The 27522-nt window shown below is 42.9% G+C and overlaps 1 protein-coding gene across 1 annotated transcript in view; it reads left to right on the forward strand.

The window, feature by feature from the left end:
- Positions 1 to 27522, forward strand: part of LOC144783413 (uncharacterized) — a 54626-nt gene that overhangs the window by 22233 nt on the left and 4871 nt on the right. Inside the window, exons 2-12 of the mRNA XM_078662401.1 lie at positions 9461 to 9583; positions 17130 to 17252; positions 17888 to 18010; positions 18644 to 18766; positions 20036 to 20158; positions 20793 to 20915; positions 22404 to 22526; positions 23160 to 23282; positions 24552 to 24674; positions 25309 to 25431; positions 26919 to 27041. Of these exons, the coding sequence (XP_078518527.1) occupies positions 9461 to 9583; positions 17130 to 17252; positions 17888 to 18010; positions 18644 to 18766; positions 20036 to 20158; positions 20793 to 20915; positions 22404 to 22526; positions 23160 to 23282; positions 24552 to 24674; positions 25309 to 25431; positions 26919 to 27041 (1353 nt within the window). The remainder of the gene's footprint in view (positions 1 to 9460; positions 9584 to 17129; positions 17253 to 17887; positions 18011 to 18643; positions 18767 to 20035; positions 20159 to 20792; positions 20916 to 22403; positions 22527 to 23159; positions 23283 to 24551; positions 24675 to 25308; positions 25432 to 26918; positions 27042 to 27522) is intronic.

Genomic DNA, 27522 nt, shown 5'->3' on the forward strand with positions numbered 1-27522 from the left:
ATCAACAGTGCTCAAATCTCATTTTGCCAACACTATTCTGGAGATAACAAAGGAAGGAAATGCCCCAGTACAAGACATACCAGATATATTGAAAGAATTTGCTACCCTGTATGGCACGCTCTATAGCTCTTCACTACGGGCAAAGTGGATGTTGACGTCTATCTGGAAGATGCGCCATTGGGGTGGCGGGGCGACACACAAAGGGAACTTCTATTGGCTGACATAGAAGAGGATTAGATTAAAGAAGCTATAATGCTGCTACAATCGGGCTAGGCTACTGGTCCTGACTGCCTCCCTGCCGACATATATAAAACTTATATAGGCATACTTACTCCACTGCTGAAATAAGTATACTATGGAGCTAGGCAGGAGGGAGAACATCCACCCTCTTTGAGAGAGGCCATGATTATTGCTTTAGTTAAATAGACAAAAATATCACACTCTGCAACTGATCTCGCCCACTGTTGCTCATTACTCGCGATGCAAAAATACTGACTAAGATACTAGCGCAGAAGCTGAGCCTCCTGATCATGTCACTAGTCCTGCCTGACCAATCATGTTTCATACCTGGGCGATCCACGTCGCATTACTTGCACACCTTATTCACAGTATTGCAAGATATAGACCCAGATTTGTCGGCGTTGCCGGTCTTTCTTGGCACCACCAAAGCTTTTGACACATTGGAATGGGACTACCTTATAGCGGTGCTTTACTGGATGGGGTTCCCCGTAGGGTTTCTAACATGGTCTACCCTCTTATACTCTAAACCATCGGTCAAGGTGAAAATAAATGGCATGTGCTCCACACCCTTCTGTATCACGTGGGGCACGCAACAGGGCTGCCTGTTGTCGCCTTTACTTTTTAATAAATAATAACCCGGTATTTGTAAAGTGCAAACTAATCACCCCTAGGGGTCTCAAGGCGCTAGGGGCCGTCAGGGATATTAAGCGAGCTATTGCCCAGAGTCACATGGTGCTGGGCTGAGCTGCCACTGGTGCCGGGGATCAAATTGTGAGCCTCGTGCTCCGGAGTCAGCCGCCCTGGCCGCTGCACCACACCTCTCCCACATTTTGAGCTGGCGGTTTAGCCACTGGTGGCTAAGCTCCGATAACAATACCGGCAATATGCATCAATATATCCATCGCGTTATCTGTTTATATTATTATATGCAGATAACATCACAATAGATCTTTGCGATCCTCGAGAGAGCCTGAATATTGTCATCTGGGAATTCGTCAGGTTTGGGGGACAATTGGGTATTCAAATCAACTGGGCAAAATAACACATTTTTCCAACATCTGACAACACTCTGAGTTTTCGTCTAGATTACTCACTATGATGGTGTAATTTGGCCTTGAGATACTTGGGCATAGAGGTAACATGAGACAGACACAAACGCCTGCATGCAAACTATGGAAAGACCCTAACCAGCATAACGGACAGTATAACCAGATGGATATCACTACCATTATCACTGGTGGGATGTGTGTCACTTATTAAAAAGGTTATATTACCGACATTCCTATACCCGTCTCTTAATATTCCACACACACTTGGTAGACTCTTCTTTGACATGCTTAGGGTGCAGCTGATCTGCCTGGCTTGGCCTGGTAAGTAGTCCCGCATAAAGTGGGAGATCCTCACGCTACCCTTTGAAGTGGGGGGTGGGCTTTCAAGCCAGAGACATGGTGCTTTATTATCTCTGTGCACAAGCGCAGTATGCAATATATTGGTACAAGCCAGTCCCATACATGCCTCAACTAGCCATAGAACAGGGCTACATGTCCTCTGTCCCAGCCATCGCTTACCTAGGGCCCAACTCAGCCGCTTCTGGCCCCACCAACTCCACTGTTGCCAACAATAATACAGCATAGGACAGACTTGCGAAAAGAGCACATAAATCTTTACTGTCCTAACTTCTCCTTTTACTGGGCTAGCAGACCACCGCCCCAGTTACCCAGGAACAGGTGTGCTGTAAAATGTTGCTCAGGGCTGGCATCACTGTCTGGGGTGAATTATATAAAGAGGGCATATATAAAGATCAAGACATGTTTGCAGATGGGAAGCAATTGCCGCTGGATGTCTTTTTATATCGTAGACTAAGGATTGGGAAAAGGCTTCCATCCCTGACTTCCCATGGGAGCCTCTCACCCATGACACACTACACAATCTATCGACCTCTGATGGGTCCAAACATCTGGTCCCTCCTCTACCGCTCGACGCAGAGGGAGAGGCCGGCATTAGGGGAGGGCTCTAGGAGCATTAGGAACTGGAACTGGCTGTCCCCCTCAATGACGCACAGTGGTATTACTGCTGTCAGTGGACAAGGCACAGAGCATCAAGCAGTAGACTGCACAATAACCCTTATAAATTCCTACACAGACTCTACTAAATGCCTGTGAAACTACACCACAATAACCTCTGCAAATATGACAAGTGGGCAAGGTGCGCTATGGAAGGAGCAGACTTTTTGCACCTTTCGTGGTCTTGCCCTCAAATACAATCTTACTGGAAAGAAGTGGAAAGGGCACTTACACGGATGATCGATCAAGCACTCACACTTACACCGCTTATTGCCATTCTAGGCTTCACAAAAGATGTAGAAAAGGGGTATTGGCTATATGTATCGTTATGCCTCCTATTCGCTAAAAGAAGAGATGCATGTCGATGGGGAAGGGGAAGAGTGCTGAAATTCAAACATTGACTTCGAGACTTAGTATTCTGCTAAGATCAGCTACTAATCTATAGTGAGCTTCTGCTGCCTAGCTCCAAACCCAGAGATATATGGGAACGGTAAGAAAGTAGCATCTGCTTTCATCTTTACCCCCACTTTTTGCCTGGTGGTATGCTGTTTCTGACTAGTCTGACTGGGATCCTGCTAATCAAGAGACCAAGTCTCTGTGCTTTCTCCTCTAAATTGGTTATGGTAAGTACTTGGGTACATCCCAGATTGGCTACTGATGTACCCTTATAAGTCCCTTGTATATGGTACTGAGATACCTAGGGCATAGGTACACCAGAGGTCACCCATGGGCTGAAGCTTGTATTGTGCCACCCATGGGAGACCACTCAAACTCAGGCTGCAAGCCTGCCATTGCAGCCTGTGTAAGCTGGTGCTAGCACCACTTACGAAAGCTATAGGTTTCCCTATATCTGAAGTCACTGCACTCAAAACCCATCAGTCACCCCTAAAGCAGGCCTGTCAATCCTGAAGGTAGGGTGCTCGTTTCTAAGTGTGAGGGTGCCCTTGCATGAGCAGGACACCCCTACAACCTTCGGAGTCCTTTCTGCCGGGTTGTAAGTGCATCAGCCATTACGATATATAGAGTGGTCATGCCCCATTACGCGATGGCTAACCCTAGACTGGCTGTAACGATCTCTGTCATATTTGGTATCAAACATGTATGACTCACCCCCCCACACCGTAGCCGGTGTGGGAGGTATGATTCCATGCACTGCAAATCTCCTCCAGGAGGGCCTGAGTGCTCCTGGTATCAGTCTTCCAGAACCAGACAGCAAGCTAGGGCAGCTGCCGACCAGAGAAACAATTCTGCCCTCCTGCTGCGGAGCCAAGCTTGAGCAGGGGCAGGTAGAACAATAGATATCATGTCACTGGGAGGTGTGACCACCTCCCAGACAGGTTTAGTGTATTGGGGCAGCGTGGGGGGTGCTTGACAGCGCCACTCAGTCTCCTTGAAGGGCACACTTGGTGCCCTCCTTGCATGCTCCCTTTTAAACCAGTTCAGGAAGCCATTGGCTCCAGCTCTGGCACGAACCTGGACAAAGGACATGGGAGCATCCTCCCCACTGTCCAGCCCCTCCTTTGGGAGGGACCCTTGAATCATCCCACCGCTTTCCTTAGGTTACTTAAGGGCTCACCTGTGGGCAGGTCCCTAGATTCGTCGTGGGATTCGATTCAGATCCAACTCGGCGTCAACTTCAACCGTCTGGACTCTCTGACCCCGTTGTGCTGACCGAGTCAAACTGACCGCATCAAACTTCGCTTTGGGAAACCGAGGCTGCACACGGTAAGACTCTGTCTGCTCCTAGTCTCATTATCCTGCAATACCGCTGCATCAATCATGTCCATGCTCCACACAGGTCCCTCACAGGGCCTGTGGAGATCAAAGACATCCAAAGGAATCTCCCTTGGAGTGAAGGAGTCTGTTGTAAATAATGGAGTGGCCTCCTGCCACTCAGCCCACATTCAACTGCCAGACATCCACACAGAACATTCTATCAGGCTCTTGCATCACACATTCTATGCTGGGCAGCAGGGACAAGTATAACACATCTCCCTTCTTTAATTTGACGAACGAGAGATATGAATAGAAATTGCGGAGAGTAAGTGAGATCACAAGTCACATCATGCAATTTCAACATAAATGTAAAATCAGATAAGATTAGCAATTTTAACATCTTCACAAACCAATCACGCAAACTAATAAGTAACATTCACACCACCTTCTCCCTTCCTTAAACAAACATTTCTCTCACAACGAAATAACCAACACACTATCACGCCCACGCATCACATACTCAACCCAGAAACCAAACAAACCGACTGGCCAGGTCAGTAAGAGGCAAAAAGGTCCCAACACACGGCGTAACAGTACAGTGGAACTCCAAGCTCCCTCAAACTCCATGAAAATATCTAAAAGTGGAACTCCAAGTTCCCTCAAACTGTACGAAAATATTCAAAAGTGGAACTCCAAGTTCCCTCAAACACCATGTAAAAATTTTTGGGGGGGAAAGTGGAACTCCAAGTTCCCTCAAACACCATGTAAAAAAATTATTTGAAAGTGGAACTCCAAGTTCACTCAAACTCCATAAAAATGTTTAAAGGTGGAACTCTAAGCTCCCTGAAACTCCATGTAAACATTTAAAAATTGGAACTCCGAGCTCCATTAAACTTCATGAGAATATCTAAATGTGAAAAACGTATCACTCCACAACCCAAAAGTAACAGAGCACATAATGTCCTGTGACATTCCAAATACATAGCTCCCATAACCTTAAAGAATGAGACTATCCAAGGAACAAAAATACAGGGCACTTAGCTCCTACAAACTCATCTCAACCCCCTCCACCACCTTCACAGAACCATTTTGTCATAAGTAAATTAAGCACATTGGCAATAAAAAGTCACAGGAAAATTAAGCAAACAGCAATCATGTAGCTCCGGTGAGCGATGTCTCACCCGAGGTCCTTCCCTCACAGTCATTTAGATGAGAATAAGATTGTACTAGTCAAAACACCAGCTTAGCAAGTTCGTTTTCGAAATCATTTTAAGCTACGTCAATTAACTTGCCGGGCCAGAAGTTCATTGCCGAAGATTTCATCACCTGCAGCACACAAGAAACCTCCTATGTTTCCCAACGATTTTCTACTTTCCTCACTGTCCGGAAGACCGTCAATCCACCGGAGAACATTCAAACTGAGGAAAACTGTACTCGCAGAAGAAAATGGTGGCACGCTGCAGACGCTGCTCCGGGTGGCTCTCCACACGCTGTTGCATGACAACGTGTACCAGCAGCGCATGCGAACGTCATAGAAGACTGTAGCTCGTGAGACAGTGAGTAGCGCGTGTACTCTTTTGAATTTTAAAAGTTAAGACAGCTATTGGAGTTCGACATACACCATTACATTTTAATATGTAGAATAACCATCGGCTCCGATATCGCAACAGAACTGTCCCAAAAGAAATCTTTCTCTGTATCGCTTAACTGCCGCTCGGTCGTACTGTACGCAGTTAACTTTCTCTCCGTGGCACCAAACAGCACAGCACCGCAAATAAAGCACTCACAATGTAAAACAATGTAAAACAACTGCAGCGCCAAACTGCCGCAGTAACACACACGAGTGCTGCTCTCGCTCCCTCTGTTGTGCAGTAATAGCACAGTAGGTCGGGTGTCTGCTGATGTCGCCGGTAGAGGTAGTTGCTGCCGTAATCACTTCCTTAGCATCGGCCAGCACTGTCCACTTTAGTCAGTAGAATCACTCACAACAAGGCAATAGGATCTTCACTGTACCCTGAAATTTTTCCCATTTACAGCGCTTGATTGAAATGACTTAAAACACTGGTTCAAAGAACCCTCGGGCTGATGCAATGTCTTTTGGCACAAAAGCGCTCGATTTTTAGATCTTAAAAACGGTAGTTCAAGGGTCAAACTCTCATGCCACATAACGCAGTACACAGTCTTTAGATGTTAGGCTTAAACTTGCACTATTAAATCTTTGGGCGACCGATTTCGTGGTCACTGGTGGGGTCTCCTAGTGCCAGTAAGCTTAAACACGCACACATATAGAGAGTTTTACCTTTTAAAATCTTCCTTTTCTGTTCTTTACTCTTGAATTTTTTTAAATGTTCTTTTCTGTCCTTTTCTCTTAGATATTCTTTTCTTTTATAAGTTCAACACTCTTGTCTCCTTGTAGGTTCTTTAGTTTACAAATTGTAGATTTCTGCACGCTGTTGGTTCTTCTTTCTGTCACCAAAAATGTTGTAAATAATGCCAGGTAGTCCATATACTTTCTTGTTGCTCCTTTATTCAAGTAAGATGGTAAGTTAGATATATAAAGGGGAAACCCCACCAGGAGTGGCCTCCTGCCACTCAGCCCACATTCAACTGCCAGACATCCACACAGAACATTCTATCAGGCTCTTGCATCACACATTCTATGCTGGGCAGCAGGGACAAGTATAACAGAGTCCTTCCCCTGCAACTGCAGGCACCGCAATGTAGCTGATCGGTTTGCTGATCCTGAGCTCCTAAGGACTTCAATAGGCTCCGTGCCCTCAGACCGAGGCTGTGGCTAGTATTCCTCGCTGGTACTGCTGGAACCAAGTCCCTGTGCACCGTGTCGGCTGGTCATTGCTAAGTCTAGGAGACTCCCTTCTCCAGAGATCTTTGGGTCCTCTCAAGGGACTTCTTTGATCACAGTGTGCTCTCCTGTTTGCTTGGGGCCTGCTCTGACTCACCTTTTCTTGGTGAGTCTCTTGGGCCTTGCTGTTCCTACACTCTGCACCTTTTTGCTTGCCACGTTGTTTGTAGCTGCCAAGGCTTGTTGGTGTTCTCGTCGGACACTGACCCCTCAACTCTCGACATCCAATGTGGGACAGCTCGTGAACAGCTCCTGGTCTTCCACAGCGTCCTGAGTCCCCACAGCTGCAGCTCCAAGGTCGTCAGCTCTCCTGCAACACTACATCGGTGGGCATTCGTCTTCCTGGTCCTCCTGGGTGGCATAGACTCTGTCTCCTCTGCTTGCAGGTACTTTTACATCTTTAATTCACATTTGGGTTCCACCGGACACTTTCACCTTCTTCACCTGCGGCATCTTCCTGAGTCCAAAAGACACACAATTGATGGACGGAATGCAGAACAAATCAAAACATTCACCCCCAGTCAAGAGATCTCGGTTAAATCCATCATTCTTTTTCTCACCATGCCACCCCAGTTTAGAGCTGGCCATATGCAAATCAGTCTTGACCCTGTGCCTCATGGGAGCAGTCCAGTCCAAACTGCCAAGCCAGGTCCTCCCTGAACCAGAAACAAGCATCCTAGGACCAGTTTCGGGGTCCGTCCATCAATTGTGTGTCTTTTGCTTCCTTGCCCTTAGTGCGGCGGGTATGCCCAGATGTGGGTCCCGGGCTCACTGTGCCACTGGAGTCAAGCTATCCTCGCTGATGAGGGGTGAAACCCCAAAACCGGTCCTAGGATGCTTGTTGATTATGACGTATGCTGTTATATTGTGCATTACTTCCGATGCCCTTTGAACTTGACAAAGGCCGTTTCGGCTGAAACCCGTTGTACGTTTTGTTTTATTTTCACTTGGAATAAATTACTGATACTGAATTGGTGTGCCGCCTTATCCTTCCTGCTGGATTGGATATATATATTCACAAGGTCACTGGATTTTTCCCTCGCTCTAAATACAAGGCGTGTAAAAATAGCCTGAGAGATCGCTCGTACAAAATACCTGGGATGAGGGGGTGAAAACAATAAGCACATTTTTAACATGTAACACACCATATTGTGTATACTGTCTTTACTGTCCTTGTACAAAACAGTATATAGGAAGTACTATACACCCCACAAAGAAGAGAATCCTGGAACACGCTTGAGCGATTGAAAATAAAGATTTTTCATACCCTGTGTCAAGACACTTAGCTCTACATCATAACAGCGATAGGAATCTCTTAAAATTCTTGTGTCTAGACCACATCCCTGTAGGCGACCATGGAGGCAATAGGGAACTAAAGCTTAGAAGGCTCGTGTCAAGGTACATAATTAAGATGTAAACAGTAATCCCCGATGGCTTAAACACTGAGGAAGAACTTTCAATTCACTTAGGCTAATGGGTCAATATGAGATTTCAAATATTGAGAATAACTGTACGTGCTCATTGCTGGTCATAACATATGAGAATATGTGTAAATACGTACACATATAATTTTTTGCTTTGTAAACAGGATTATTTGGCGCCCTTAGTTTATATTGAATATAATTAATTGATGTATTAGGTTTGGAAATTGGAATGAATACTATAGTATAGTAAGCCCATTCAGGGCTCAATTATGCAAGAGAATATAAGCCATAACATGCAATAATGAGAATGAATTAATCATGTAAGGGGCTTTAGAGAGCGCGTGATTTATAGTCTAAAAAAATTGCCATAATGAATTATAACCAAGTATAGCTAAATGGTATTACTTTGTGATGGTTATTAATGAGGCATTCAAAGTATTTACATGCGCTGATGAATTTTATTTTGGTAATGAAAATACTTATTTTGAGAATATGAAATCCAAACCGCAATTTAAAGATTTTTGTTCGAGTATAACATGTGTTAAAATGGCGCTCACCTTGTAAATATGCACTTTGAGGAAGTCCTCTTTCTATGCCTTTGACTAGTATGCAGGTAACACTGCTGGCGAGAATGTTTAAATGGCGACTGAGTTAACGTGCACTTTGTACACAGTGGAAAAAGGCGCTCAACGCCGAAACGCGTCCTGTGTTTTGCTTTGAAACTAATGCACTAATGAACCAAAACTAGTGAAAGAATACCAAATCGAGTGCGGCCCGTTCATTACCCTTCACCGGGGATCGAAGCTGGAGCTGAATATATATATATATATATATATATATATATATATTTATTTGTTTATTTTTCTTTTTAGCGACACTACCCAAGATATTCTATCATTTCATATTTCGCAACGGCCCCTTCATCCTTTCAGGTACCCATTGACCTATCCTTCTAACACAAGAATGTTAGTTCTTTGTCACTATTCTTTGTGTGTTTCTGTTAGAGATCTATAATTCTGCATATTCAATTTAATTCAACAAACATAAATTCCATCTAACCCCTCCCCTTGTACTTCCAATAAATCACACCTCCACGTTTCTAGCAATAAAAGATTGATTCATGAATTATCTAAGTTTCTGTTCCTCTTCTTCAGATAATGTCATGAAATCTATGGGGGAACGAAATGATGATGTAAAGACTGTAGGGGAGACTTTGGGTCGAGACACACAGATGATCTGTGCTGAAGGCTCACAAAATACGACTGAAGCCCCAACAGGTACCTTTAATTCTAGCACCATTGGATAGTCTACAAAACTGTTATTGAGGTCCTGGTTCACATTTAGAAAAATCACTTTGGATGCATTTTCATGTAAGAAAAAAAAACACAATTGCCCTCTGCGTCGTTTTATCATCTTCTTTGATTTTCAGTACTAGAAATGTTCGAGGCATGTGGGCTGCTAAATTCATATCTATTGCATAGATCGCCGCTTAGTGTTGGGTCCGGATGATCGCACATTGTTGTCCTGGAAGAGTCTTCGAAGTATCACGAGATAGGTGGCTCCTCCCCTGGACTACAGTGCGCATGGGCATCGACTCCGTCCCCAGATTGTTTTTTTCCGCCATTGGGTTCGGATGTGATTTCGACGTCTCCTGTCGGAATCGATAAAAACAGTTTTTCTGAAGGCCAAAAGGCTTTCTAAACTCGTCTGTATTGTTGGCGCTCGGTCCTCGTGTATACTCCAACTCTTTGAGTCGGTTTACTGAGGAGTCGGGTGACTCTTCGGTCATTGAGGCCCTTCGACGCAGCAAGACCCCGACGAAACTACAATGGAACGAAGTCCGTTCAAAAAGTGTCCCGTGTGCGGTTCGAAGTACCCACGCATCGACGTGCATCCTGTATGCAACAAGTGCCTGTCGCCGGACCACAACGAGACCAACTGTATGGCCTGTTCGAAATTCAGGTCAAAGAAGATGCTCAAGATTCGGCGCGTGGCGCGCCTCGAGGCCCAGCGATCGGCACCGGCACCTGTAGACATCTTCAGCGACCCCGAAGCAGACGAGCAAGAGCTTCAGCTGCAGATCTCGCCTCCATCGGCGGAGGTCGAGGCCGACTACGGAGAACCCGTTGAGGGCCTGGACCTAGAGGAATACGTCGAGGAGGTAGGGGACGACGAGGAAGTTTATGGGGCTGGAGGAGATAGCTCGGAGGAAGAGCTATGCCCCGTACGTACAATAACTAAGGCTCAGGTCACGGGATCGCCACTCGGCCTTACCCACGACCCTCACCCTAAGTCCTCGGCCCCGCCTCCTGGCCCGGCTACGGACATTTCAGCGGAGCCTCCATTACAGAAAACGAAACCGAAACCATCGGCTTCGAAAACAACTAAGATGGCCGACACACCATCGAAACCGAAGACGGCAGAGACCACTTCGAAACCGTCGTCTTCGGAGGCCTCGAAGCCGAAAAAGGCTGTCGAACACGATAAGGCACCCAAAGGAGCCAAGGAGGCCAGCTCGAAGAAGGTCGTCGAGCAAGTGTCGAGTAAGGTGGTGGAGTCGAAGTCGAAGAAGACTGTCGAGACACCTTCACCCAAGACTACCGCGCCAACAGGCAAACGGCCAGTCGAGGGGACATCGGCAAAGGTCGCCGAGCCAAAGTGTGGTACATCGACGCAAAGGGAAAAGACTGCCGATCCAAAGCCAGCGGCGTCGACGCCTCAGGCCAAGACGGGGGACCGGAGCGCTGCTGTCGAGGGTGCGTCCGCGCCCAAACATAAGTCGTCGACGCTCGGATCATCACCTGGGGGTGGATCGAGGTCCTCGGTTGGATCGACGAAGCCGTCCGCTTCTTTTACTAAACAAGTCGCGGACTCCCTGAAGCGGATACGGAACAAGGCGTCGGAGCCGAAAACACCCTCGGTGCCGAAGCCGACTGTTCCAACGAAGAAGACTTCGATGCGATCCTCTATACTCTGCCGCCGAAGGTGGCGCCGAAGGCTTTCGCACCTCGTACGGTGCCCGAGGACTCGGAGGAGCCGCGGCAGACTCAGCTTAGTGGAAGCTTTGGTCGACCACTTTTGCATGAAGATCAGTTGGAGCATTTTATCGACGCCGACACGGGGAGATTAATGCTCTACAAGAGGAAAATTACATCCCAGCCAGTGGAATCCTATGTAATCCCTCTAAAGAAGAAAAGGCCTGCACCAGATACTCCAGAGTTGGTGGAACCTATTCCTCAACAGCCTAGGAGGAGTCCAACACCTTCACCCACTTACTCAGATGGGGATGGGGATGAACAGAATGAAGAGTATAACTTCTCTGCAAATAATGACCCTGATGAGCAGCAGGACTCATGGATAGACACTGGTGACCAGGGTGACCAACAGGTGGTTAGTGACCCACAAGTTTATGGGGTAAAGACTTCTCCTACTGAAGACTCAGCGGCATTTAATGCCTTAATTGAACGGGCGGCTACAAATCACAAGGTGGAAATGCATGCCGACCCTGTGGAAGTTGACTTTTTGTTTGACACGTTCTCTGCATCGGAAAAGACAGTTAAAACACTTCCAATGCTTAAAGGGGTTCTCAAGCATGCCACTGACATTTTCAAAGAACCCACCAGGGCAAGGGTGGTGAACCCACGTATTGCAAAGAAATACAGGCCGGCACCTGGGGACCCTGCTTATGTACGGGGCCAGTTGCCTCTAGACTCTTTGGTCGTCTCCAATGCCCGCAAGAGGGCGAATTCACAGACAACGGGTGAAGCTCCTCCCCCGGACAAAGAGTCAAAAGTGCTGGAGGCAGCGGGCAAAAGGGTGGCAGCGCAGGCAGCAAACATATGGCGCATATCCAACACACAAGCCCTATTGGCTAGATATGATAGGGCGCATTATGACACCCTAGAACAGCTTTTACAATACCTTCCAGACAAGTTCAAAGAAGGAGCTGAAATGTTGATCCAGGAGGGCAAGCTCATTTCTAATGCTGCGATTAAATGTGCGGTTGATGTGGCAGATACAGCAGCAAGGGCGGTGAACACTAGTGTTATGTTGAGGCGTCAGGCATGGCTCCGCATCTCAGGGTTCAAGCCCGAAATCCAAACAACTATCCTCAACCAACCCGTCAATCCAGACAGACTGTTTGGCCCGGAGGTTGACACCACCCTTGAGAAGATTAAAAAAGACACTGAGACGGCGAAGTCCATGGGTGCACTTCAGTCTCAGCAATACAGGGGCAACACTTTTCGTCGCTCAAGTACAAGAGGTGTTACCAGAGGACACTTGGCACAGCAGACAAGTTTCAATAGAGGGGGCGCACAGGCCTCCTACCCCAAACAGAATAGAGGTGGTTACAGAGGAAACAGCGCCAAGGGCAGAGGCAGAGGCAACAATAGTTCCCGTTCCTCTGCTGCCAACAAACAGTGACTCCCTGTCACTGCCCCCCGACCATCCAACACCTGTCGGGGGGGAGACTCCAACAGTTCCTGCCAGTCTGGAGAAACATCACTACAGACAGGTGGGTAAGAGAGCTTATCCAGTTCGGGTATTGTTTGGAGTTAACGTCCACTCCACCCAACATACCCCCAAGACAACGTCCTATGTCGGCAGAGCACTTGCACTTATTGCAGCAGGAGGTTCTTGTAATGCTGCAAAAAGGAGCAATAGAGCTCGTGCCAGTGGAGGAAGAAGGCACAGGGGTTTATTCCCTGTACTTCTTAATCCCAAAGAAGGACGGCTCACTCAGACCCATTCTGGACCTACGCCCCCTCAACCTATATATACTCTCGGAACATTTTCACATGTTGACACTACAACAGGTTCTTCCACTGTTAAACCAAGGAGACTTCCTAGCAACCTTGGACCTCAAGGATGCTTATTTTCACATACCACTCCACCCATCCCACAGAAAGTACCTCAGGTTTACCATACAGAACAGGCATTACCAGTTCAAGGTCCTACCCTTCGGAGTGACCACGGCCCCCAGAGTGTTCACAAAGTGTCTGGCGACCGTGGCGGCGCACCTCAGGAGACAGAACATACATGTCTACCCTTACCTGGACGACTGGCTCGTTCAAGCCGAGTCGGCTCAACAGTGCGCCGCAGACATGTCCCACACTATTCACCTCCTTCACAGTCTGGGGTTCTCGTTAAACTATCCGAAGTCGCACCTCCAGCCAGCCCACGTGCGGCAGTATCTGGGCGCGACCATAAATACTCTGGCTGCCACAGCACAGCCAAACCCAGCGAGGATCGACAACATCCAGTCGCTAATCCAGAGGTTCAGACCCCAACACTCACTCCACGCGAGAGTGTTCATGCAGTTGATAGGCATGATGGCCTCCTGCATCTTCATAGTCCCGCACGCGAGACTGCATATGCGTCCGCTCCAGGAATGTCTGGCACATCAGTGGACGCAGGCTCATGGACAGTTGAAAGACCTAGTGTTGGTAACCGGTCGGGCATACAACTCTCTGCATTGGTGGAATCCACACAACCTTTGCAAGGGCCGACCGTTCCAAGAGCCTGTACCACAGATCATCCTCACGACGGACGCATCTCTCCAGGGTTGGGGGGCTCATGTGCTCCACTACACAGTGCAGGGACTATGGACGACACAGCAAAGGAAGATGCACATCAACTGTCTAGAGTTGATGGCGATCTTCATGGCACTAAAGTCCTTCAAAGTACATTTGTGCAACAAGGTCGTGTTGATCCGGACGGACAACATGACGGCCATGTACTACATCCAGAAGCAGGGGGGTACGCACTCTCCACAGCTGTCTCATCTGGCTCAGAGCATGTGGAAGTGGGCCATTCAGAGGAACATATTCCTCATGGCGGAACACCTTCCGGGCAAGGACAATCAGATGGCGGATCTGCTCAGCAGGTACAGCCATCAAATGCACGAGTGGGAGATACATCCATCAGTACTCCGCCCGTACTTCCAGCAGTGGGGTCATCCAGAGATAGACCTGTTTGCCACAAGGGAAAACGCAAAATGCCAAAGCTTTGCCGCCAGGTTCCCTCACCCACAATCGCAAGGCAATGCTATATGGATGAACTGGTCAGGCAGATTTGCGTACGCTTTTCCCCCAGCGCCTCTCATTCCGCTGGTGGCAAGAAAGCTAAAGCAACACTCGATGACGCTCATCCTGGTTGCTCCAACGTGGGCACGCCAACCATGGTACACCACGTTTCTAGAACTCTCCGTGGTACCGCATCAAAGACTGCGCCTCACACCCAGGCTTTTGACGCAGAACCATGGCGACATTCAGCACCCAGATCCGCAACAGCTCAATCTGGCGATCTGGCTCCTGAAGTCTTAGAGTTTGGCTACCTTAATCTGCCTCCTGAATGCATGGACATCATCAGAGAGGCAAGAAAGCCCACTACCAGAGCTTGCTATGCAGCGAAATGGAAGCGTTTTGTCATCTACTGTACAGAGCATAACATAAATCCGCTAGATGCATCCATTCCAAACATCATTTGCTATTTGTTACATCTTTACAAATGCAATCTAGCGTACGCTTCCATTCGGATACACTTGTCCGCCATAGCAGCTTATCTTCAGAACAGGCAGCACCTCTCTGTTTTCAGGGTGCCTGCCATTAAAGCCTTTCTAGAAGGGCTGAAGCGGGTCATTCCTCCCAGGACCCCACCCGCTCCGGTATGGAATCTCAATGTGGTCCTCACTAGGTTGATGGGTCCACCCTTTGAGCCTCTACATTCATGTGAGATTCAATTCTTGACATGGAAAGTGGCTTTCCTCATTGCCATCACGTCTCTCAGACGTGTTAGTGAGCTACAGGCGCTCACAATACAAGAGCCATTTATTCAAGTTCATTCAAACAGGGTGGTGCTCCGCACTAACCCCAAGTTCCTTCCAAAGGTGGTGTCACAATTTCATGTCAATCAGACAATTGAACTGCCCGCATTCTTTCCAAAGCCTTTTCAGCTCAGCACAAGGGCCACCCCATTTCCAAAGCGGGAATAGCCAGGTGGATCGTTAAATGTATTCAGATTTGTTATCAGAAAGCTAAACGCACTTTAACGGTCCCACCCAGAGCACACTCCACACCCAAGTTAGGAGCCTCCATGGCATTCCTGGGAAACATTCCTTTGGAAGACATTTGTAGAGCAGCCACGTGGTCCACACCACACACGTTTACCAAAAATTACTGCGTAGACGTACATTCCAAACAGCAGGCAGCTGTAGGACAAGCTGTTCTCAAGACTCTGTTTCAGACTTCTGCAGCTGGCACGGGCGGCCGCCGTTAATGGAGGGACTGCTATATATTCTATGCAATAGATATGAATTTAGCAACCCACATGCCTCGAACTGAATATGCTACTTACCAGTATGCATCTGTTCTTGGCATGTAGGGCTGCTAACATTCATATCGCCCACCCTCCTCCCCGGCGCCTGTAGCAGCTGCAGATTGCTTCTTGCATTCAATCATTAGCATGGACATCTTTAACACTGTCATACTCCATCTTTGCCGCAATGGCTAAAAACAATCTGGGGATGGAGTCGATGCCCATGCGCACTGTAGTCCAGGGGAGGAGCCACCTATCTCGTGATACTTCGAAGACTCTTCCAGGACAACAATGTGCGATCATCCGGACCCAACACTAGGCGGCGATCTATGCAATAGATATGAATGTTAGCAGCCCTACATGCCAAGAACAGATGCATACTGGTAAGTAGCATATTCATTTAACTAGCTAGCACCCCGGATTCACAAATTGTCTTTTCCGTAGGAGTTTTTAATGAAACAATACGTTTTTGGAAAGATCTGGGACATTTTTTTAAGGAATTCAAATTGAAATCTCAGTATAATATTGCCTTTCTCTTTTTTCTATATCCTCTCCATGTGACTTAAAATAGTTTTGATATTTTTTTTGGCTACACTGCCTTAGATATTCTAACATTTCATATTTCACAAAAGCCCCTTAAACCTTTCAGGCACCCAGTGACCTAGGGCCAGATGCAGGTAGCCTAATACCGGTCTGTAACGGCCGAAATTAGAGAATTTCGGCCATTACCGACCGGTATTAGGCTTTTCAGATGTAGGAGGCCAAATTGAAGGATTAGGTAATTAAAGGAATTGGTAAATTACTGAATTCTTAAAATACCGATTCGGTAAATTACCGAATCCTTAATGTAGGGAACACTCAAATGAGTGCTTTTCTCATTTCAGGATTCTTTATTTACCACCAACTACAAGTTGGTGGTAAATATCGAAAACCCTAAAAAAAGCAATAATTTGCAATTTTTAACGGTGCCATGTGGCAGATGTGCACCCATGCACTATTCGCGGGTGCAACAGGGTGTCAAAGTGACACCCTGCCACCCTTGAATGTGTTCCCCCTTTTACCTAATCGGTATTTACTGATTCGGTAATTCCCATTAATTCCTATGGGGCTGGAGGCCCTTAGGAATGAATGGGAATTACCGAATCGGTAAATACCGATTCGGTATTTACCGAATCTTACCGATTCTGTAAAATGTACCGAATAAATACCTACATCCCATTTACCGAATCTGAAATACTGAATCGGTAAAATTCGGTATTTTATAATCAGTAAATGGGAATTACCTCCATCTGGCCTCTAGTCTTCTAATCCAAGAATTTTTGTTCTTTGTCACTGTTCTGCATGTGTTTCTGTTAAAGATTTGCAATTCTGTATATTCAATTTAATTCAACAAACAAAAATTCCATCTAACCCCTCCTCTTGTAGTTCCAATAAATCACACCTCTACGTTTCTGGCAATAAATGATTGATTCATGAATTATCTAAGTTTTTGTTCCTCTTCTTCAGATAATGTCATGAAATCTATTGGTGAACGAAATGATGATGTACAGACTGGAGGAGAGACTTTGTGTCGAGATACACAGATGATCTGTGCTGAAGGCTCACAAAATACTACTGAAGCCCCAACAGGTACCTTTAATTCTAGCACCATTGGATAGTCTACAAAACGGTTATTAAGGTCATGGTTCACATTTAGAAAAATCACTTTGGATGCATTTTCATGTAAGAAAAAAAAACACAATTGCCCTCTGCGTCGTTTTATCATCTTCTTTGATTTTCAGTACTGGAAATTTTAACTAGCTAGCACCACAGTTTCACAAATTGTCTTTTCCGTAGGAATTTTCAATGAAACAATACGTTTTTGGAAAGTTCTGGGCCATCTTTTTTTCGGAATGAAAATTTAAATCTCAGTATAATATTGTCTTTCTCTTTTTTCTAGATCCTCTCCATGTGACCTAAAATAGTTTTGATATTTTTTTTGGCTACACTGCCTTAGATATTCTAACATTTCATATTTCACAAAAGCACCTGAAACCTTTCAGGCACCCAGTGACCTAGTCTTCTAATCCAAGAATGTTTGTTCTTTGTCACTATTCTGCATGTGTTTCTGTTAGAGATCTGCAATTCTGCATATTCAATTTAATTCCAGAAACAAAAATTCCATCTAACCGCTCCCCTTGTAGTTCCAATAAATCACACCTCTACGTTTATAGCAATAAATGATTGATTCTTGAATTATCTAAGTTTTTGTTTCTGTTCTTCAGATAATGTCATGAAAACTATGGGTGAACAAAATGATGATGTACAGACTGGAGGAGAGACTTTGGGTCGAGACACACAGATAATCTGTGCTGAAGGCTCACAGAATACGACTGAAGCCCCAACAGGTACCTTTAATTCTAGCACCATTGGATAGTCTACAAAACTGGTATTGAGGTCCTGGTTCACATTTAGAAAAATCACTTTGGATGCATTTTCATGTAAGAAAAAAAAACACAATTGCCCTCTGCGTCGTTTTATCATTTTCTTTGATTTTTCAGTACTAAAAATTTTACCTAGCTAGCACCATAGTTTCACAAATTGTCTTTTCCGTAGGAGTTTTTAATGAAACAATACGTTTTTGGAAAGATCTGGGACATTTTTTAAGGAATTCAAATTTAAGTCTCAGTATAATATTGTCTCTCTCTTTGTTCTATACCCCCTCCATGTTCCTTAAAAGAGTTTTGATATTTGCTTTGGCTACACTGCCTTAGATATTCTAACATTTCATATTTCACAAAAGCCCCTTAAACCTTCCAGGCACCCAGTGACCTAGTCTTCTAATCTAAGAATGTTTGTTCTTTTCACTATTCTGCATGTGTTTCTGTTAGAGATCTGCAATTCTGCATATTCAATTTAATTCAACAAACAAAAATTCCATCTAACCCCTCCCCTTGTAGTTCCAATAAATCACACCTCTACGTTTCTAGCAATAATTGATTGATTCATGAATTATCTAATTTTGTGTTTCTCTTCTTCAGATAATGTCATGAAAACTATGGGTGAACAAAGTGATGATGTACAAACTGGAGGAGAGACTTTGGGTCGAGACACACCGATGATCTGTGCTGAAATCTCACAAAATACGATTGAAGCCCCAACAGGTACCTTTAATTCTAGCACCATTGGATAGTCTACAAAACTGTTATTGAGGTCCTGGTTCACATTTAGAAAAATCACTTTGGATGCATTTTCATGTAAGAAAAAAAAACACAATTGCCCTCTGCGTCGTTTTATCATCTTCTTTGATTTTCAGTACTAGAAGTTTTAACTAGCTAGCACCACCGATTCACAAATTGTCTTTTCCGTAGGAGTTTTTAATGAAACAATACGTTTTTGGAAAGATCTGGGACATTTTTTTAAGGAATTCAAATTGAAATCTCAGTATAATATTGCCTTTCTCTTTTTTCTATATCCTCTCCATGTGACTTAAAATAGTTTTGATATTTTTTTTGGCTACACTGCCTTAGATATTCTAACATTTCATATTTCACAAAAGCCCCTTAAACCTTTCAGGCACCCAGTGACCTAGGGCCAGATGTAGGTAGCCTAATACCGGTCTGTAACGGCCGAAATTAGAGAATTTCGGCCATTACCGACCGGTATTAGGCTTTTCAGATGTAGGAGGCCAAATTGAAGGATTAGGTAATTAAAGGAATTGGTAAATTACTGAATTCTTAAAATACCGATTCGGTAAATTACCGAATCCTTAATGTAGGGAGCACTCAAATGAGTGCTTTTCTCATTTCAGGATTCTTTATTTACCACCAACTACAAGTTGGTGGTAAATATCGAAAACCCTAAAAAAAGCAATAATTTGCAATTTTTAACGGTGCCATGTGGCAGATGTGCACCCATGCACTATTCGCGGGTGCAACAGGGTGTCAAAGTGACACCCTGCCACCCTTGAATGTGTTCCCCCTTTTACCTAATCGGTATTTACTGATTGGGTAATTCCCATTAATTCCTATGGGGCTGGAGGCCCTTAGGAATGAATGGGAATTACCGAATCGGTAAATACCGATTCGGTATTTACCGAATCTTACCGATTCTGTAAAATGTACCGAATAAATACCTACATCCCATTTACCGAATCTGAAATACTGAATCGGTAAAATTCGGTATTTTATAATCAGTAAATGGGAATTACCTCCATCTGGCCTCTAGTCTTCTAATCCAAGAATTTTTGTTCTTTGTCACTGTTCTGCATGTGTTTCTGTTAAAGATTTGCAATTCTGTATATTCAATTTAATTCAACAAACAAAAATTCCATCTAACCCCTCCTCTTGTAGTTCCAATAAATCACACCTCTACGTTTCTGGCAATAAATGATTGATTCATGAATTATCTAAGTTTTTGTTCCTCTTCTTCAGATAATGTCATGAAATCTATTGGTGAACGAAATGATGATGTACAGACTGGAGGAGAGACTTTGTGTCGAGATACACAGATGATCTGTGCTGAAGGCTCACAAAATACTACTGAAGCCCCAACAGGTACCTTTAATTCTAGCACCATTGGATAGTCTACAAAACGGTTATTAAGGTCATGGTTCACATTTAGAAAAATCACTTTGGATGCATTTTCATGTAAGAAAAAAAAACACAATTGCCCTCTGCGTCGTTTTATCATCTTCTTTGATTTTCAGTACTGGAAATTTTAACTAGCTAGCACCACAGTTTCACAAATTGTCTTTTCCGTAGGAATTTTCAATGAAACAATACGTTTTTGGAAAGTTCTGGGCCATCTTTTTTTCGGAATGAAAATTTAAACCTCAGTATAATATTGTCTCTCTCTTTGTTCTATACCCCCTCCATGTTCCTTAAAATAGTTTTGATATTTGCTTTGGCTACACTGCCTTAGATATTCTAACATTTCATATTTCACAAAAGCCCCTTAAACCTTCCAGGCACCCAGTGACCTAGTCTTCTAATCTAAGAATGTTTGTTCTTTTCACTATTCTGCATGTGTTTCTGTTAGAGATCTGCAATTTTGCATATTCAATTTAATTCAACAAACAAAAATTCCATCTAACTCCTCCCCTTGTAGTTCCAATAAATCACACCTCTACGTTTCTAGCAATAATTGATTGATTCATGAATTATCTAATTTTGTGTTTCTCTTCTTCAGATAATGTCATGAAAACTATGGGTGAACAAAGTGATGATGTACAAACTGGAGGAGAGACTTTGGGTCGAGACACACCGATGATCTGTGCTGAAATCTCACAAAATACGATTGAAGCCCCAACAGGTACCTTTAATTCTAGCACCATTGGATAGTCTACAAAACTGTTATTGAGGTCCTGGTTCACATTTAGAAAAATCACTTTGGATGCATTTTCATGTAAGAAAAAAAAACACAATTGCCCTCTGCGTCGTTTTATCATCTTCTTTGATTTTCAGTACTAGAAGTTTTAACTAGCTAGCACCACCGATTCACAAATTGTCTTTTCCGTAGGAGTTTTTAATGAAACAATACGTTTTTGGAAAGATCTGGGACATTTTTTTAAGGAATTCAAATTGAAATCTCAGTATAATATTGCCTTTCTCTTTTTTCTATATCCTCTCCATGTGACTTAAAATAGTTTTGATATTTTTTTTGGCTACACTGCCTTAGATATTCTAACATTTCATATTTCACAAAAGCCCCTTAAACCTTTCAGGCACCCAGTGACCTAGGGCCAGATGTAGGTAGCCTAATACCGGTCTGTAACGGCCGAAATTAGAGAATTTCGGCCATTACCGACCGGTATTAGGCTTTTCAGATGTAGGAGGCCAAATTGAAGGATTAGGTAATTTACTGAATCGGTAATTAAAGGAATTGGTAAATTACTGAATTCTTAAAATACTGATTCAGTAAATTACCGAATCCTTAATGTAGGGAGCACTCAAATGAGTGCTTTTCTCATTTCAGGATTTGTTATTTACCACCAACTACAAGTTGGTGGTAAATATCGAAAACCCTAAAAAAAAGCAATAATTTGCAATTTTTAACAGTGCCATGTGGCAGAAATACATGCCCTTAGGGCATGTATGTGTGCCACATGTGCACCCATGCACTATTCGCGGGTGCAACAGGGTGTCAAAGTGACACCCTGCCACCCTTGAATGTGTTCCCCCTTTTACCTAATCGGTATTTACTGATTCGGTAATTCCCATTCATTCCTATGGGGCTGGAGGCCCTTAGGAATGAATGGGAATTACCGAATCAGTAAATACCGATTCGGTATTTAATACCGATTCGGTATTTACCGAATCTTACCGATTCTGTAAAATGTACCGAATAAATACCTACATTCCATTTACCGAATCTGAAATACTGAATCGGTAAAATTCGGTATTTTAGAATCAGTAAATGGGAATTACCTCCATCTGGCCTCTAGTCTTCTAATCCAAGAATTGTTGTTCTTTGTCACTGTTCTGCATGTGTTTCTGTTAAAGATTTGCAATTCTGCATATTCAATTTAATTCAACAAACAAAAATTCATATTTCACAAAAGCACCTGAAACCTTTCAGGCACCCAGTGACCTAGTCTTCTAATCCAAGAATGTTTGTTCTTTGTCACTATTCTGCATGTGTTTCTGTTAGAGATCTGCAATTCTGCATATTCAATTTAATTCCAGAAACAAAAATTCCATCTAACCGCTCCCCTTGTAGTTCCAATAAATCACACCTCCACGTTTATAGCAATAAATGATTGATTCTTGAATGATCTAAGTTTTTGTTTCTGTTCTTCAGATAATGTCATGAAAACTATGGGTGAACAAAATGATGATGTACAGACTGGAGGAGAGACTTTGGGTCGAGACACACAGATAATCTGTGCTGAAGGCTCACAGAATACGACTGAAGCCCCAACAGGTACCTTTAATTCTAGCACCATTGGATAGTCTACAAAACTGGTATTGAGGTCCTGGTTCACATTTAGAAAAATCACTTTGGATGCATTTTCATGTAAGAAAAAAAAACACAATTGCCCTCTGCGTCGTTTTATCATTTTCTTTGATTTTTCAGTACTAAAAATTTTACCTAGCTAGCACCATAGTTTCACAAATTGTCTTTTCCGTAGGAGTTTTTAATGAAACAATACGTTTTTAGAAAGATCTGGGACATTTTTTAAGGAATTCAAATTTAAGTCTCAGTATAATATTGTCTCTCTCTTTGTTCTATACCCCCTCCATGTTCCTTAAAAGAGTTTTGATATTTGCTTTGGCTACACTGCCTTAGATATTCTAACATTTCATATTTCACAAAAGCCCCTTAAACCTTCCAGGCACCCAGTGACCTAGTCTTCTAATCTAAGAATGTTTGTTCTTTTCACTATTCTGCATGTGTTTCTGTTAGAGATCTGCAATTCTGCATATTCAATTTAATTCAACAAACAAAAATTCCATCTAACCCCTCCCCTTGTAGTTCCAATAAATCACACCTCTACGTTTCTAGCAATAATTGATTGATTCATGAATTATCTAATTTTGTGTTTCTCTTCTTCAGATAATGTCATGAAAACTATGGGTGAACAAAGTGATGATGTACAAACTGGAGGAGAGACTTTGGGTCGAGACACACCGATGATCTGTGCTGAAATCTCACAAAATACGATTGAAGCCCCAACAGGTACCTTTAATTCTAGCACCATTGGATAGTCTACAAAACTGTTATTGAGGTCCTGGTTCACATTTAGAAAAATCACTTTGGATGCATTTTCATGTAAGAAAAAAAACCACAATTGCCCTCTGCGTCGTTTTATCATCTTCTTTGATTTTCAGTACTAGAAGTTTTAACTAGCTAGCACCACCGATTCACAAATTGTCTTTTCCGTAGGAGTTTTTAATGAAACAATACGTTTTTGGAAAGATCTGGGACATTTTTTTAAGGAATTCAAATTGAAATCTCAGTATAATATTGCCTTTCTCTTTTTTCTATATCCTCTCCATGTGACTTAAAATAGTTTTGATATTTTTTTTGGCTACACTGCCTTAGATATTCTAACATTTCATATTTCACAAAAGCCCCTTAAACCTTTCAGGCACCCAGTGACCTAGGGCCAGATGTAGGTAGCCTAATACCGGTCTGTAACGGCCGAAATTAGAGAATTTCGGCCATTACCGACCGGTATTAGGCTTTTCAGATGTAGGAGGCCAAATTGAAGGATTAGGTAATTAAAGGAATTGGTAAATTACTGAATTCTTAAAATACCGATTCGGTAAATTACCGAATCCTTAATGTAGGGAGCACTCAAATGAGTGCTTTTCTCATTTCAGGATTCTTTATTTACCACCAACTACAAGTTGGTGGTAAATATCGAAAACCCTAAAAAAAGCAATAATTTGCAATTTTTAACGGTGCCATGTGGCAGATGTGCACCCATGCACTATTCGCGGGTGCAACAGGGTGTCAAAGTGACACCCTGCCACCCTTGAATGTGTTCCCCCTTTTACCTAATCGGTATTTACTGATTCGGTAATTCCCATTAATTCCTATGGGGCTGGAGGCCCTTAGGAATGAATGGGAATTACCGAATCGGTAAATACCGATTCGGTATTTACCGAATCTTACCGATTCTGTAAAATGTACCGAATAAATACCTACATCCCATTTACCGAATCTGAAATACTGAATCGGTAAAATTCGGTATTTTATAATCAGTAAATGGGAATTACCTCCATCTGGCCTCTAGTCTTCTAATCCAAGAATTTTTGTTCTTTGTCACTGTTCTGCATGTGTTTCTGTTAAAGATTTGCAATTCTGTATATTCAATTTAATTCAACAAACAAAAATTCCATCTAACCCCTCCTCTTGTAGTTCCAATAAATCACACCTCTACGTTTCTGGCAATAAATGATTGATTCATGAATTATCTAAGTTTTTGTTCCCCTTCTTCAGATAATGTCATGAAATCTATTGGTGAACGAAATGATGATGTACAGACTGGAGGAGAGACTTTGTGTCGAGATACACAGATGATCTGTGCTGAAGGCTCACAAAATACTACTGAAGCCCCAACAGGTACCTTTAATTCTAGCACCATTGGATAGTCTACAAAACGGTTATTAAGGTCATGGTTCACATTTAGAAAAATCACTTTGGATGCATTTTCATGTAAGAAAAAAAAACACAATTGCCCTCTGCGTCGTTTTATCATCTTCTTTGATTTTCAGTACTGGAAATTTTAACTAGCTAGCACCACAGTTTCACAAATTGTCTTTTCCGTAGGAATTTTCAATGAAACAATACGTTTTTGGAAAGTTCTGGGCCATCTTTTTTTCGGAATGAAAATTTAAATCTCAGTATAATATTGTCTCTCTCTTTGTTCTATACCCCCTCCATGTTCCTTAAAATAGTTTTGATATTTGCTTTGGCTACACTGCCTTAGATATTCTAACATTTCATATTTCACAAAAGCCCCTTAAACCTTCCAGGCACCCAGTGACCTAGTCTTCTAATCTAAGAATGTTTGTTCTTTTCACTATTCTGCATGTGTTTCTGTTAGAGATCTGCAATTCTGCATATTCAATTTAATTCAACAAACAAAAATTCCATCTAACCCCTCCCCTTGTAGTTCCAATAAATCACACCTCTACGTTTCTAGCAATAATTGATTGATTCATGAATTATCTAATTTTGTGTTTCTCTTCTTCAGATAATGTCATGAAAACTATGGGTGAACAAAGTGATGATGTACAAACTGGAGGAGAGACTTTGGGTCGAGACACACCGATGATCTGTGCTGAAATCTCACAAAATACGATTGAAGCCCCAACAGGTACCTTTAATTCTAGCACCATTGGATAGTCTACAAAACTGTTATTGAGGTCCTGGTTCACATTTAGAAAAATCACTTTGGATGCATTTTCATGTAAGAAAAAAAAACACAATTGCCCTCTGCGTCGTTTTATCATCTTCTTTGATTTTCAGTACTAGAAGTTTTAACTAGCTAGCACCACCGATTCACAAATTGTCTTTTCCGTAGGAGTTTTTAATGAAACAATACGTTTTTGGAAAGATCTGGGACATTTTTTTAAGGAATTCAAATTGAAATCTCAGTATAATATTGCCTTTCTCTTTTTTCTATATCCTCTCCATGTGACTTAAAATAGTTTTGATATTTTTTTTGGCTACACTGCCTTAGATATTCTAACATTTCATATTTCACAAAAGCCCCTTAAACCTTTCAGGCACCCAGTGACCTAGGGCCAGATGTAGGTAGCCTAATACCGGTCTGTAACGGCCGAAATTAGAGAATTTCGGCCATTACCGACCGGTATTAGGCTTTTCAGATGTAGGAGGCCAAATTGAAGGATTAGGTAATTTACTGAATCGGTAATTAAAGGAATTGGTAAATTACTGAATTCTTAAAATACTGATTCAGTAAATTACCGAATCCTTAATGTAGGGAGCACTCAAATGAGTGCTTTTCTCATTTCAGGATTTGTTATTTACCACCAACTACAAGTTGGTGGTAAATATCGAAAACCCTAAAAAAAGCAATAATTTGCAATTTTTAACAGTGCCATGTGGCAGAAATACATGCCCTTAGGGCATGTATGTGTGCCACATGTGCACCCATGCACTATTCGCGGGTGCAACAGGGTGTCAAAGTGACACCCTGCCACCCTTGAATGTGTTCCCCCTTTTACCTAATCGGTATTTACTGATTCGGTAATTCCCATTCATTCCTATGGGGCTGGAGGCCCTTAGGAATGAATGGGAATTACCGAATCAGTAAATACCGATTCGGTATTTAATACCAATTCGGTATTTACCGAATCTTACCGATTCTGTAAAATGTACCGAATAAATACCTACATTCCATTTACCGAATCTGAAATACTGAATCGGTAAAATTCGGTATTTTAGAATCAGTAAATGGGAATTACCTCCATCTGGCCTCTAGTCTTCTAATCCAAGAATTGTTGTTCTTTGTCACTGTTCTGCATGTGTTTCTGTTAAAGATTTGCAATTCTGCATATTCAATTTAATTCAACAAACAAAAATTCATATTTCACAAAAGCACCTGAAACCTTTCAGGCACCCAGTGACCTAGTCTTCTAATCCAAGAATGTTTGTTCTTTGTCACTATTCTGCATGTGTTTCTGTTAGAGATCTGCAATTCTGCATATTCAATTTAATTCCAGAAACAAAAATTCCATCTAACCGCTCCCCTTGTAGTTCCAATAAATCACACCTCCACGTTTATAGCAATAAATGATTGATTCTTGAATGATCTAAGTTTTTGTTTCTGTTCTTCAGATAATGTCATGAAAACTATGGGTGAACAAAATGATGATGTACAGACTGGAGGAGAGACTTTGGGTCGAGACACACAGATAATCTGTGCTGAAGGCTCACAGAATACGACTGAAGCCCCAACAGGTACCTTTAATTCTAGCACCATTGGATAGTCTACAAAACTGGTATTGAGGTCCTGGTTCACATTTAGAAAAATCACTTTGGATGCATTTTCATGTAAGAAAAAAAAACACAATTGCCCTCTGCGTCGTTTTATCATTTTCTTTGATTTTTCAGTACTAAAAATTTTACCTAGCTAGCACCATAGTTTCACAAATTGTCTTTTCCGTAGGAGTTTTTAATGAAACAATACGTTTTTGGAAAGATCTGGGACATTTTTTAAGGAATTCAAATTTAAGTCTCAGTATAATATTGTCTCTCTCTTTGTTCTATACCCCCTCCATGTTCCTTAAAATAGTTTTGATATTTGCTTTGGCTACACTGCCTTAGATATTCTAACATTTCATATTTCACAAAAGCCCCTTAAACCTTCCAGGCACCCAGTGACCTAGTCTTCTAATCTAAGAATGTTTGTTCTTTTCACTATTCTGCATGTGTTTCTGCT

Source organism: Lissotriton helveticus, chromosome 9 (assembly GCF_964261635.1).
Source record: "Lissotriton helveticus chromosome 9, aLisHel1.1, whole genome shotgun sequence".
NCBI lineage: Eukaryota > Metazoa > Chordata > Amphibia > Caudata > Salamandridae > Lissotriton > Lissotriton helveticus.